This window comes from Carex rostrata, chromosome 17 (assembly GCF_964058835.1).
Source record: "Carex rostrata chromosome 17, lpCarRost1.2, whole genome shotgun sequence".
Taxonomy (NCBI): domain Eukaryota; kingdom Viridiplantae; phylum Streptophyta; class Magnoliopsida; order Poales; family Cyperaceae; genus Carex; species Carex rostrata.
In genome coordinates, this window is record NC_135934.1 from 10,359,205 (window position 1) to 10,371,922 (window position 12,718).

A 12,718-nucleotide genomic window follows, 5' to 3' on the forward strand; every position below is an offset into this window, starting at 1 on the left:
TTCAAATGAGATCCATAAAAAATAACTTTCGAGTTATATTTGTGTTGTAATTTTTTTTACCACTTTAAATCTCTATGACTTTCAGTTTTTTTTTTTTTTTTGCTTCAAAACAATATAAACCTCATCAATAACACTTTAAATCTCTATAATAAAATATATAATCCTCATGTACAAAGAATTTAAATCTCAACAATAACACTGCATTTACAAAGCTCATTTACAAAGCATATAAACTTTATGTACAAAGTCTTGAAAATTGTAAGTGCCCATGCCACTCCAAAACCTCTAATTTTGAAAAAATGCCACTCTAAAGTTTGAGTTCATGCCAATGCCATTATAAACTTAATTTATTCCTAATTTTGCCATTCTAATGCTATTTTTATTAAAAATAATATGAAAAATTATGTTTTGAAATACGTATTTCTGTATTTTTCCAATTATACCCCTCAGTTATAATGAATGCACAATTAGAGCCACAGCCGATCTTTGCCTCATCTCTTCTCTTTCACGCGAGAAAGGGGATTCCTGCCTCCTCTCCTCTCTTCTCTTCTCTTCTGTATTTCTGATCCCTGCCTCCTCTCTTCTCTCGCGATCCATCAATCCTCATCTCTGCCTCTCGCCGATCCCTCTTTGCCTCTTTACAAGCCGATTGAAACAAAATTCCAATGTCAAAATTTTTATATGAAATCAGATAATTCATATAAATTCATATGATAAGGCTAATCACTAGTACGTAGTGTTAGTCAGATTATGAAGGAACATCAACAATTACATATCTCTGAACAATACTCAATTTCGGAATAATTCTGCAATCGGAGTCAAAAATATAAACATGTCATGTTAAAAGATGGAACTATAAATCCAGACCAAATCAGATACCTATCTATTATAGCAAACAGAGACGGATCAAGCGGGTGACCGGAGGAGGCTCAGCCTGTGACTACCTTAAACTGATTAAACTTTGTACCTTCTACCGTAGCAAGCAATAGTTTGCGTGGCTACCATGGTCTACAAAATCTAAACATCGGAAGCTCACGATCGGATCCAAGAATTGAGCGATTTTCCAATTCGACTGGTCAATTGTGTTTTAAGCGAAGCACAGGAAGAGAAGCATGGGAGAGAAGCACAAGAAAGGAATCACGAAGGGGGAGGCTAGGGTTTATGATTTCTCATAAGGGTATTTTTGTCATTGTTATTATTTTATTTTTAAGACTAATAATGTATTTGTGGCAAAATTAGGAATAAATCAAGTTTATAATGGCATTGGCATGAATTCAAACTTTGGAGTGGTATTTTTGAAAATTAGAGGTTTTGGAGTGGCATGGGCACAATTTTCTCAAATTTTAATGGTTGTAGACTGAGATTTAAAAACTTAAAAATTGAAAGTACTAATGAGTTTTACTTTAAAAAAAATCAAATAACTTTAAAATTACTCAAAAATATTTCTTTATGGATCTTATTTGAAAGATAAAATCGAATATAAAATGTTTGCATTTTTAGATTCGTAAAATTCATCATGGATCGTCGGACAAATAAATTATAATGATCAGAGAAAAAATAAAAAAGAGTGGATGAAAAGAATACAAAAGTAGTTGAGAGTCAAAACTATCTATAAATGCTTTCAGATAGAGGTTTATATGCTTGCGAGTAACATTTTAAAATGTTATAAATATAACTTTAAATGTTTGGATATTAGCGTTGAAAATAGAAGTTAGACAATATTGGAAGGTTTTTATGTTAAACTACTAGGGGGATGCACTCGGGTATGATGGCTCGGTGTATCACAACATTTCTCTTATTTTTATTTATTTTATTATAACTTAAGAAATGAGCGGAAGCAAATTCAGAATTCCAAGTTTTTAAAATCCCCGCAACTATTTTATCCACTATCTTATCCATTATTTAACATAATTCTAACGGTATGTAAAATCATTGAGATTATTTTTTGTTTCGTTCCGTGACTCTACAATTGAATTGCCAAATAAGAACGGAATTGTTTCTCCTTTTTACTTTTTTATATTAAAATAATATAAAGTTTATGGTTTGAGATGTTGAATCAATATTTTAACATAAAATTTCATCATGACATTTTGTTTTTTTCATAGAACTGTTAACTAATTTGAAATGTTGAATTATAATATTTTAATATAATAAATGTTAAAATATTAGAAAACGATTCAATAATACAACAAAACAATACGGCAATCCTTGTGTGTTCAACGAATTCATTTTGATGGTCAACATTTGAAATAATACGACAATTCTTTTTTTCAACAAAATCATTGAGATGGTCAACGCAATTTGGCCTTCATACCTTCTTCTAAGATACCTCACCTAGTGAGTAGAGAAGGTTAGTTTTGTAATTTTTCATTGTTTTGTATGTACAAAGGATTGCAGTACTGAACACCTCATGATTGAATATTATACTGAATTTATTTATTTTTTCATAAAAATGTGACCATTTTAGGGTTTTAAATTCAATTATGTGCGGCCTCGATTTGCTTTTCAGTGTTTTCATTTTGCATGTTTAACATGTCGTTTTCTCATCATTCTGAATTTTTTTTCTTTTATATGTAATTATCCTCATCTTCATCATGATCATCGTCAAAGTTATTAATTTAATTTTGGTGTGCAGTGTGGCTCGTCTTGCACGGTTGCACCTATCAAGAATCAAGACTGGATACGTTGATCTTCGTTGTGGGCATCTCCTTACTAGTATTGATTGGAAGGTATTTTTGGAAAATAGGCCACTGGTGAAATACACTTTGCATCAAAGTTTTTTATTTGCATTTGAGGCCTGAATTCATGCTATTTAGTCAGCTCGAACAGCAGGAATATTTTGTAGTTCAGTAAAATAAAAAAATTGTAAAAACAAATTGAATTTTTTTTACAGGTTTATAGTATTCAATGAAGTTGTCTACAAAGTCATGTGATAAGGTTTATAGAATTCAAAAAATATATAATTGAATTTTTTTACTGGTTTGCAGTATTCAACGAAAATGTCTACAGAATTATGTGATCAGGTTTACAGAATTCAAAACAATTGAAAGTATCATTTAGATGCAAATTTTAAAAAATAAAATTTGAAAAATAAAATAAAATTTTGAAAAAATTAAAATGTGAATTTTTTTACCGGTTTACAGGATTAAATGAAACTATTTACAGAGTTATGTGATAAGGTTTATATAATTCAAAATAATTAAAAGTAGTATCTAGAAGGAGATTAGAAAAAAAAATTGGAAAAAAAAATTTGAAAAAAAAATTTGAATTTTTTTTACATTTAAAAAAATAAAATGTGAAAAATAAAATAAAATTTTGAAAAAAATTAAAATTTGAATTTTTTGTTTACTGGTTTACATGATTCAAAATAATTGCTCCATTAGTTTACAGGATTCGTTGAATTAGTTTACAGGATTTAGTATTGAAGTTTACTGAATTTGCTCCATTAGTTTACAGGATATTTGAAAATATCTGGGGGATTTTTGGGGGACTGGAGTTGGGGAATCTTTGAAAGGTAACGTCCCTCGGGCTACAGTCCCCCGAAAATCCCCGTGTATAAAAGCCTTCCCTTTTTAGCTTAGTTCTGACGCGCTTTCAACTGCCATAATTTCAAGTACAATATGTATGTTCACAGGATAATATGTGTATGTTTACAGGATAATATGTGTATGTTTACAGGATAATATGTGTATCTAGAAGGAGATTTGAAAAAAAAATTGAAAATTTTTTTTGAATTTTTTTTTTTACATTTTAAAAAAAAATTGAAAAAAAAAATAAAATATTGAATTTTTTTTACCGGTTTATAGGATTAAACGAAACTATTTACAGAGTTATGTAGTAAGATTTACAAAATTCAAAATAATTAAAAGTAGTATCTAGAAGGAGAGAAAAAATTTTTGAAGAAAAATTTCAAAAAAGAATTTTGAAAAAAAAAATTGAAAAAAATTTCCGAATAAAAATTTCGAAAATAAAGTTTTGAAAAAAAAATTTGCAAAAAAAATATGAACAAAAAATTTGAAAAAAAATTCCGAATAAAATTTTTGAAAACAAAGTTTTGAAAAAAAAAATTAAATATTTTTTATATATTTTTTTTTACAAAGTTTTAATATAGTTATGGTTAGTTTTTAGTTTTGAAAAGCTGTTAGAGATCTTCTAGATGTGGTCCTGGTCAAAGGTTTAAAAGTGGTCCCAGTCAAAGTAGTTAAAGTGATTAAAGTGGTGGTTAAAGTGGTAGTTATTGAGGACCACACAGAATTGAAAATTTTATGTTGACATGATTTGTTGAATTAGTTTACATGATTTAGTATTGATGTTTACAGAATTAGTTGAAAAATATCCGAAGATTTTTGAGGAACTGGAGTTGGAGGAATGTTAGGTGATTCCTAAATTCAAAACTCAGTATTCGCATTATTGAGAATAAGATAATATGGTCAATGAAACGCAGACATCGCGTTATTGAGAAATATGATAATATGGTGAATTAAACGCAATAATTGAATAATTGAGATTAATATAAAATGGTCGTTAAATGGTGATTACTTGGAATACAAGTCCAATTGTTGTGTTGAGAGGTCAGTTGCTAGAAATTGCAGCATTTTGAGCAACAATTTTTATTTATTTTTAAAACATGTTACTTACAATTTTGGGCCTGGCCCACTGTTCGAGCTCTTATAAATGGGCCCAAATTCAAGGATTGAATTTATTTTTCTTTTCTTTTCTTTTCCAAGGACAAACCGTATAATAAATTGCCCTTAAGGCCTTAACTAATTGGGTCGTAAACTGGCCTAATTTGTATGGTTGTTGACTGTAGCTATTTTCCCTCTGTTATTCCCTTGAATTGATAACAAATAAAACCACCAGTGATTTAGCATAATTTCTTAGAGACGGTCCAAGGAGCCATGCATGACGTACGATTAGATGCTTAATTCTTAAAAGAAAGCTTCGAATATAGTGGTCTCATGAGCATCATACTAAATTTGTTCCCATATTCAGTAAAATTAAACCGTTTGATTCACGTCAAAGTTAATTAGCACATCCGTACGTTTTAATTAAATTCACGTCAAAGTCATCACTAATGGGTAGATCGAGTTCGTCCATGTGTACGTAGGTCATATCTCACTTCTCGGCAAAAATAAAATAAATAATAACGAAGATGAAAGAAGGCAATTTTATTTTCTAGATAGATTGTACGAGAAATGTAGTAAAAGACATGGAACAACTGTGACTCGTTGTCTGATTGAATGATTGAATGATGAAGCTTCTCAAAACTCCGGAAACATCTCTCTTCTTTCTCGTGATCCTCAGGAACAACATTAACTTATATTCAGTGCTACACTTTTCTTCTATTTTTCACATTCATAATAAAACCACCTTATAATCTATCTAATCAGTAACATATCACATAATTAAACTGATCATTTTTTTAACTGTACAAATTTCTATTATAATATTTATTATTATTTTTTTAAATCTTTAGAACTAGTTTAGAAACAATAAGTTCGATAACTATGTCAACTTTAACATTTCAACGATTTAAAAAATATATATTAATTTTAATACATTTATATTTTATTTTATTTTATTTCTCAAACTGATATTAAATGAATTCAAAAATTATAAATGTTACACATTATTTATAAAATGGATTGATTTAAATTTTGTGGTTGAAATCTATTTAATAAACTTTAAAAGTTATTGACACTAGAAAAAGTCGAGTCTATCATATTTTTGTTTGAAAAGATATTTTGAGAAATTTAAGCTCGCGAGTAAATAGAACTGAAAAGCTGGAGATATTTAAACAACAGTTATGACTTCCCTCCAAAACCAAAGTTGCAGTTAGCTGCTGATTGATTTCCTTTCAAAAACACACACACACACACACACACAAGAACACTCAGAAGTCAATCTCTCCTTACAGAAATCACAATCCAGTTTCACCTCATCCAATTCAATACCTACGCAAAATAATGTCGCCGGTCCCTCTGTCTGTCGCTGCAACCTCTTTGCCATTATGCAAGGTTCAAGATATCTCCAAAGAAACTCACCCCAAAATCCCTCTTAGAGGAGATATCCAAATCGTCAAATTGGCCTCCCCAAATGCCCGTCTAAGCCGAAGAGATATCCTAAATATAACCGGTGTAGGCCTTATATCAGCTGGTACTTCTTCGGCACAACCCGTACGGGCTGAACCCGAGGCCCCGATTGAATCCTCTTCAAGCCGGTTGTCATATTCACGGTTTCTCGAATACCTCAACGAAGGTGTGGTAAAGAAGGTTGACTTTTTTGAAAATGGGTTGGTGGCAATTGCGGAGATATACAACCCGGTATTAAACAAGATCCAGCGTGTGAAAGTGCAGTTGCCGGGTTTACAACCAGAGCTGGTTAGAAAACTTAAAGAGAAGGAGGTTAACTTTGCAGCTCATCCCGTTGAACCGAATTACGGCCTGATGTTTCTTGATTTATTGACAAATTTAGCATTTCCTTTGCTCTTTCTTGGAACCCTTCTTTTGAGATCTTCTACTAATACACCTGGTGGGCCCAATTTACCTTTTGGCCTTGGAAGGTATGTTATTAAAATTATATTATTTCATTTGCATAAGGTTCTATTTTGTCAGTGAGATGTAATATGCGTTGCATCGGTACAAAGTTCAGCCCCAAGTTACAACTTACACATATTGTGTGATTTGAATTTAGGTCTAAGGCTAAGTTCCAGATGGAACCAAACACAGGGATCACATTCGATGATGTGGCAGGGGTTGACGAAGCAAAGCAAGACTTCAAAGAAATCGTCGACTTCCTAAAGTCCCCTGAAAAATATACTGCGATCGGAGCCAAAATCCCAAAGGGTGTTTTGCTTGTGGGCCCACCCGGTACCGGAAAAACCCTTCTTGCAAAAGCAATAGCAGGGGAAGCTGGTGTCCCTTTCTTCTCCCTATCGGGTTCTGAGTTCATAGAAATGTTTGTCGGTGTCGGTGCATCAAGAGTAAGAGATTTATTCAACAAGGCAAAGGACAATTCGCCGTGTTTGGTGTTTATTGATGAGATTGATGCGGTAGGGAGGCAAAGAGGGACCGGAATTGGAGGCGGTAATGATGAGAGAGAGCAAACACTGAACCAGTTGTTGACTGAAATGGATGGATTCAGTGGTGACAGTGGCGTTATCGTAATTGCTGCAACTAACAGACCAGAGATTCTTGATTCAGCCTTGCTTAGGCCGGGAAGGTTCGATCGACAGGTACATTATACTAGCACCCCATGATTCTTTTTAAAAAGTCAATAACAGTATACCAGTCTTCTCAAATGATAATTTAGCTATATAATCTTCTTATTTTGATGTCTATAAATTTCATTTATTAACATTATAAACTGAGCAGCAGAACATTATTTCAAAAGTATTTTAAGAAATTGCTTCTAAGCGAAATTATTTTCACTTCCATGGATAATAAAAGATAACCACTTTGCCAGTGGATATATAGTACTATTCAGAGCGGTACACATCATAAATTGAACAACGAAATGTCTAATTATTTTTGCTTTACAGGTGATGGTTGGATTGCCAGATGTGAGAGGGAGGGAAGAAATACTAATGGTACACAGCACAAACAAGAAACTTGACAAGGATGTATCACTTGGTGTGGTGGCAATGAGAACACCCGGGTTCAGCGGTGCTGACCTGGCAAACCTCATGAACGAAGCTGCTATACTTGTGGGGAGGAGAGGAAAGGATAAAATCACAGTCAAGGAGATAGACGATTCAATCGACCGTATCGTCGCTGGTATGGAAGGGACCCAAATGACAGATGGCAAGAATAAGACTCTTGTGGCTTACCATGAAATCGGTCATGCTGTTTGCGCGTAAGCAGCAATTACTCTACTCTCTCTCTCTCTCTCTCTCTCTCTCTAGTCATTAATTACAAAATATTGTTCCTCTTTTCTTTTATAATTTTTTTAATAATTAATACTTTTGCGGTTTTTGTATAGGACACTGACTCTAGGACATGATCCGGTGCAAAAAGTGACACTGATTCCGCGTGGACAGGCGCGTGGTCTCACGTGGTTTCTTCCGGGAGAAGACCCGAGCTTGGTCTCAAAGCAGCAAATTTTCGCAAGAATAGTTGGGGGTTTAGGTGGCCGAGCAACAGAGGAAGTGATATTTGGTGAACCAGAAATCACCACTGGTGCAGCAGGCGATTTGCAACAGATTACTCAAATCGCCAGACAGGTAATATATTGCGTGTCTCTTTAATCTTTATTATTCATAAAGACTAAAATATTATTGCCATCAATTCATCATTATTTTAATAAAAGTATAATCAAGATCAATATTGAGATAATTGTTTTAGCAGCACATCCTGAGTAATGGAAATTAATAGATACTGTAATGTTTCAATTATTCTCATTCTCTTATATCAATTTAAAAGTAATATTTTTTATATGGCATTACAGATGGTGACAAGGTATGGTATGTCTGAAATTGGTCCATGGACACTGACGGACCCGGCAACACAAAACAGCGATGTCGTTTTGAGAATGTTAGCAAGAAACTCGATGTCAGAAAAGCTTGCTGAGGATATCGACAGATCAGTAAAGAAAATTATCGACAAAGCCTATGAAATTGCAAAGAATCACATTAGAAACAACCGAGATGCAATCGATCAATTGGTGGAGATACTTCTTGAAAAGGAAACTCTAAGTGGAGACGAATTCAGATCAATTTTGTCAGAGTATACTGACATAGCTCAGAATAGACAAAATTTGAAACCTCTACCAGAGTTGGTTGCAGCTTGAGCTTTTGCAAGTAGTGTTGTCTGATATTACATGTAAATATACAAGTATAATGCAAATATTAATTATTTATTTTTCTTATTTCTTTAAGATAAGTATACTTTGTTCTTATTCATTGGACTTAACAATAGGAATGAAATATGAATTGGAAGTTTTTGTTCATACATGAAGGAAATATAAAGGATTAGTTATGAGGCACTATTGAGAATTCTTTTCGATATGATCAAATTCTCTATGGTATCTATCGAAGCCGGATACAACACAAACACCACATTTTTTATCCCTTCATAATTCTTCAAATTAGTCACAAATAAACCAAAAAGTATCTCAAATCATACCTGAACAGTTCCTATCTAAATTCTATCTTTTTTTGAGTAAAATTTTAAATTTTTTTGAGTAACTAAATTCTCTCTTTTGTTTGCCACTGACAAGGCAGAAGAAAAATTGCCCATTCATCCCTTCCTTTTTTCAAAATTACAAAATCGAGAATCAATGTTGTGATAGCTGGTACAACTTGAAAAGCACAAAAGAAATATCAAGATTGAATACTATAACAATGACCAAGACTATAATAACAGAATAAATTAAAGCAAAAATATTAGTGAGAAGTAATTAAGAACTTTACCAACTCGCAAAGTAAATTCAACACATCTCAATCTAACATCTATGTATTACTTTTTTCAGTTTTTGTTAATAATATGCTCATAAGTCATAACCTAAAATTCTCTAAGACAGCTAAATCACGCATGGTTGGATGCATCAATCAGCTCTAGTTTTTTCTTCTTGTGAGTGTCTTTGTATCCATTTTGCCGCATCTTCTTGGCACCATTTGTGAGGTTCGTATCGGGATTATTCTTTATGAACTGAATCTCTTTCTCTAAATTCTGCACTTGTCCGCTGACAAGTGTCTCTTCTAAAATTCCCTGTTTACCTTGTTCCTGAAAAAAAAATACAGTAAGAAGAATCTTTAACAGTTCACTGATGATCTAAATCATAAGATACCAAAAGAGGTTTTAACAGTTCACTGAGTTCAAATTCTATAGGTCAGAAGAGGTGAAAGTATATAACGCACCAAGTTGATCAAATCGCTTCAAGTTTATACTTTTTGGCATCTTAACCTTCTATAAATTATATGTCATCTCTAGTTTCAAGACTTTTTACATACACATTCCTAAATCACTTGTAATTTAAAAATAATATTAAAAGGTCAATATTTTATTCATAATGTAAACTAAATTATTAATATATTTAAATGGCAATGGACACCAAACCTGGATATACTTGATCAAGTTTTGCAAACTCTTGATCTTTTGATGGGGCCATCTCTTGAGGCCGAGTTCACGGCAATTTCCCTTGAGAGAGGTTACGCACATGTTGAGTTCTCCTGCCGCTGCCTCAATAGGCATGTCGAAGTATCGAGAAATCTCTTCCAAGGACAACCTCCTTTCTCCATTTTTATTTTTTACTTTCACATCCTTTTGATCAATAACTGTTTCATACTTCTTCATCTCCTCTAGATGCATATCAGTATTGCCATCAAAAGCATCCAGATCATCTAAAAGAAAGATTTCTATGATATCAATTCTAAAATCAAACGCAAAAGTATAATTTAGGTACAAGAAATTGGGCCCTTAATAAAATTTAACATAAGAATAAACCAACAGACATTGGGGATTAGGGTGCAAATATGAGTAGGTTGTGCATTTGTAAAGTGAATCTAATAACGGGTGCTTGTTCACATCATTTCAGTTTATATAATTTTTTTCTGATTATCATTTAAAATATGCTCTCCAGACTCCATGACTGTCTTTGGGGAGTATGAAACACAAAGAAAATAAATAAAGAGATATGAGAAATGCATTGACAAACCAATGGAGGTCCATATATCTTTGCAATATGCATGAGGCATCTGTTCATCAAGATCATCGCCAATAATGTCGTAAAAAAATGAAAAATCCATCTGTCTGAGAGAAAGAAATCATGCCTGTTCATAAAATACGTATTGAAAAACAAAAACAGTCTACTCAGGGGCATTGGTACAGATATGTTAATGGCATTGGTATACAGACATACAGTAAAATTTAGAAGCCAAATTAAACTAAGAATTTTAATAAAACTAACAATTGTAAGGTAAAAAAAACATGATTATAATAAGGTTTCTGATACAATTAAAAAAAAAGCCAAATATAACCAGCGATTGTAATGAAAAGAATTGGAATTGTTAAGACTTTTTTTGTAAAATTGACACTACTGGTGTCCTGATTGGTGAAATCTGGAGGCTTGATCTCCACATTTTTTTTTTTTAAAAAAGAAAAAAAAGAAAAAGGGACAAGAAAAGTATTTTAAAAAATAAGGATATCATATGAATAGACCAAAGATGGAGAAGATTTGTCTTACTTGTGGAGAAATGGATAGGAAGGAAGAGAGGTGTATGTTGCTTGAGCACCTAGCTGGTTCAGATGAAATTTATAGGATGGTGTAGCCGTGTAGGTAGATAAAGGAAATGGTGTCTTATGTGAAGAGATCAGAGGGTGGATTATTACTATTTTTGTTTATATACTTAAGTTTTAAGATACATCTAGATAATAGTTGAATGTAATCTATCTCAAAAAAATAGTTGAATGGAAAGTAGTAGTAGAAATTAATGTGGAAAATGTTTATAAATTAATTTTGTTTGGTTGAAGGTTGAAAATTGAGCAGGAGGTTAATTAAAGGTAATTAAGATAGTTATCAGTTAAGTTTCTCTGACTTTGTCCAAAAAAAAAAAAAATAGTAAAGGCTTCATTATTAGTTACATGATCTTATGTAAGATAGTTTAATCTTTTTAGTTCTTTTTGAGAATTTTTTTTGTTCAACTCAGTAAATAAGAATAGTCTCTTTTGAGGAACAGGGAGGAAATTTCCATTATGCTATTTTTGGTTAACAAGATACAAAGAGACTAGAAAAAGCTGTTACACTATATATGGAAGGCAACAGAGTATAGAGGTGAGTGGTGAGTGGTGACATAAGTATCGTCGCAATTTCGTTTCTCAAAGAACATTTGCTATTGTTGTATTGGAGAATAATTAATTTTGCTAACATGTTAAAGAAAACAATGCAGTCCTTCAATCAACCTAGTTGAGTGAGCTGTGAGGCTATGTTAATATGCATAGTACATACTGGCTAATGTTATGAATTAATATTTTCATTTTTAAAATTCAACAAGTCCATTTCAACCGTTCAACGTGATTCATATAAAAATGTACTTGCAGACAAAATTATTTTTTGGATAGATAAAATATCACTATTTTTTAATATTTTCGAAATTTTAGATCAAGTGATTTTCTATCTATCTAAAAGAATATAAAAAAAAAATGTAAAATTTGATTTACAAGATTTGTTGCTGGGTGGAGCGCAGCAAAAACATAGTCAAATAATATTTGAATAAGTAATTCCGTATATTTCTTAGTACAACATATAAAGACTTGGATACTTTATATGGTTAAATTATTTACCTCATCAAGATCCCGGCCAACGTGGGAAGCATTTCCATGCATATGCATATGACCAAAATAGAAAGTATATTTTTTTGTAAATTTATCTCATGTAGTTGGTTTATGATAACCTCTCATGTAAGAGGAGGGTTCCAATACCTCATGTCTTTCATACTTCATTATATCTCCATTTTTATATTATATACGTAGTTGTTCTGATCTGCCAACGACTGAGATTGAAAGATAAATTTTTGAATTGAATATCAATCATCCATCACAATATGTCTTCTTTTGATTAAATACATCTATTATATGTATATATAAATCTAAATTTAGTTAAAAACATTATTGCCACACATACTACTACATGGTTTATCACATTAAAATTGAATAAATCCTTAGCGATCCGTTTCCTTATTTCTCCTTATAGTTATCTTCAATTCTTTCAATTATATTATTTT

The 12,718-nt window shown here is 32.0% G+C and overlaps 2 protein-coding genes across 2 annotated transcripts; one reads left to right on the forward strand and one right to left on the reverse strand.

Annotated features, from left to right (window-relative positions):
• Nucleotides 1-5,841: 5,841 nt before the first annotated feature.
• Nucleotides 5,842-8,882, forward strand: FTSH6 (FTSH protease 6). Its single transcript, XM_078319129.1, has 5 exons — nt 5,842-6,562; nt 6,694-7,234; nt 7,541-7,854; nt 7,981-8,221; nt 8,446-8,882. The coding sequence occupies exons 1-5, from the start codon at nt 5,967-5,969 to the stop codon at nt 8,785-8,787; spliced, it is 2,034 nt and encodes a 677-aa protein (XP_078175255.1). The 5' UTR covers nt 5,842-5,966; the 3' UTR covers nt 8,788-8,882.
• Nucleotides 8,883-9,472: 590 nt separating this feature from the next.
• Nucleotides 9,473-10,485, reverse strand: LOC144568739 (protein RKD4-like). Its single transcript, XM_078319114.1, has 2 exons — nt 10,056-10,485; nt 9,473-9,722 (listed from the first exon to the last, which is right to left on the reverse strand). Exons 1-2 carry the CDS (start codon nt 10,305-10,307, stop codon nt 9,525-9,527), a joined length of 450 nt encoding a protein of 149 aa, XP_078175240.1. The 5' UTR covers nt 10,308-10,485; the 3' UTR covers nt 9,473-9,524.
• Between the last annotated feature and the right edge of the window lie 2,233 nt (nt 10,486-12,718).

Excerpts from the sequence above, each read along its gene's own strand:
- FTSH6 (XM_078319129.1), top strand. The coding sequence starts at position 5,967 with ATGTCGCCGGTCCCTCTGTCTGTCGCTGCAACCTCTTTGCCATTATGC. Across the intron at positions 6,563-6,693 it reads TTACCTTTTGGCCTTGGAAG|GTCTAAGGCTAAGTTCCAGA; the intron begins GTATGTTATTAA and ends ATTTGAATTTAG. Across the intron at positions 7,235-7,540 it reads CGGGAAGGTTCGATCGACAG|GTGATGGTTGGATTGCCAGA; the intron begins GTACATTATACT and ends TTTGCTTTACAG.
- LOC144568739 (XM_078319114.1), bottom strand. The coding sequence starts at position 10,307 with ATGCATCTAGAGGAGATGAAGAAGTATGAAACAGTTATTGATCAAAAG. Across the intron at positions 9,723-10,055 it reads ACTTGATCAAGTATATCCAG|GAACAAGGTAAACAGGGAAT; the intron begins GTTTGGTGTCCA and ends TTTTTTTTTCAG.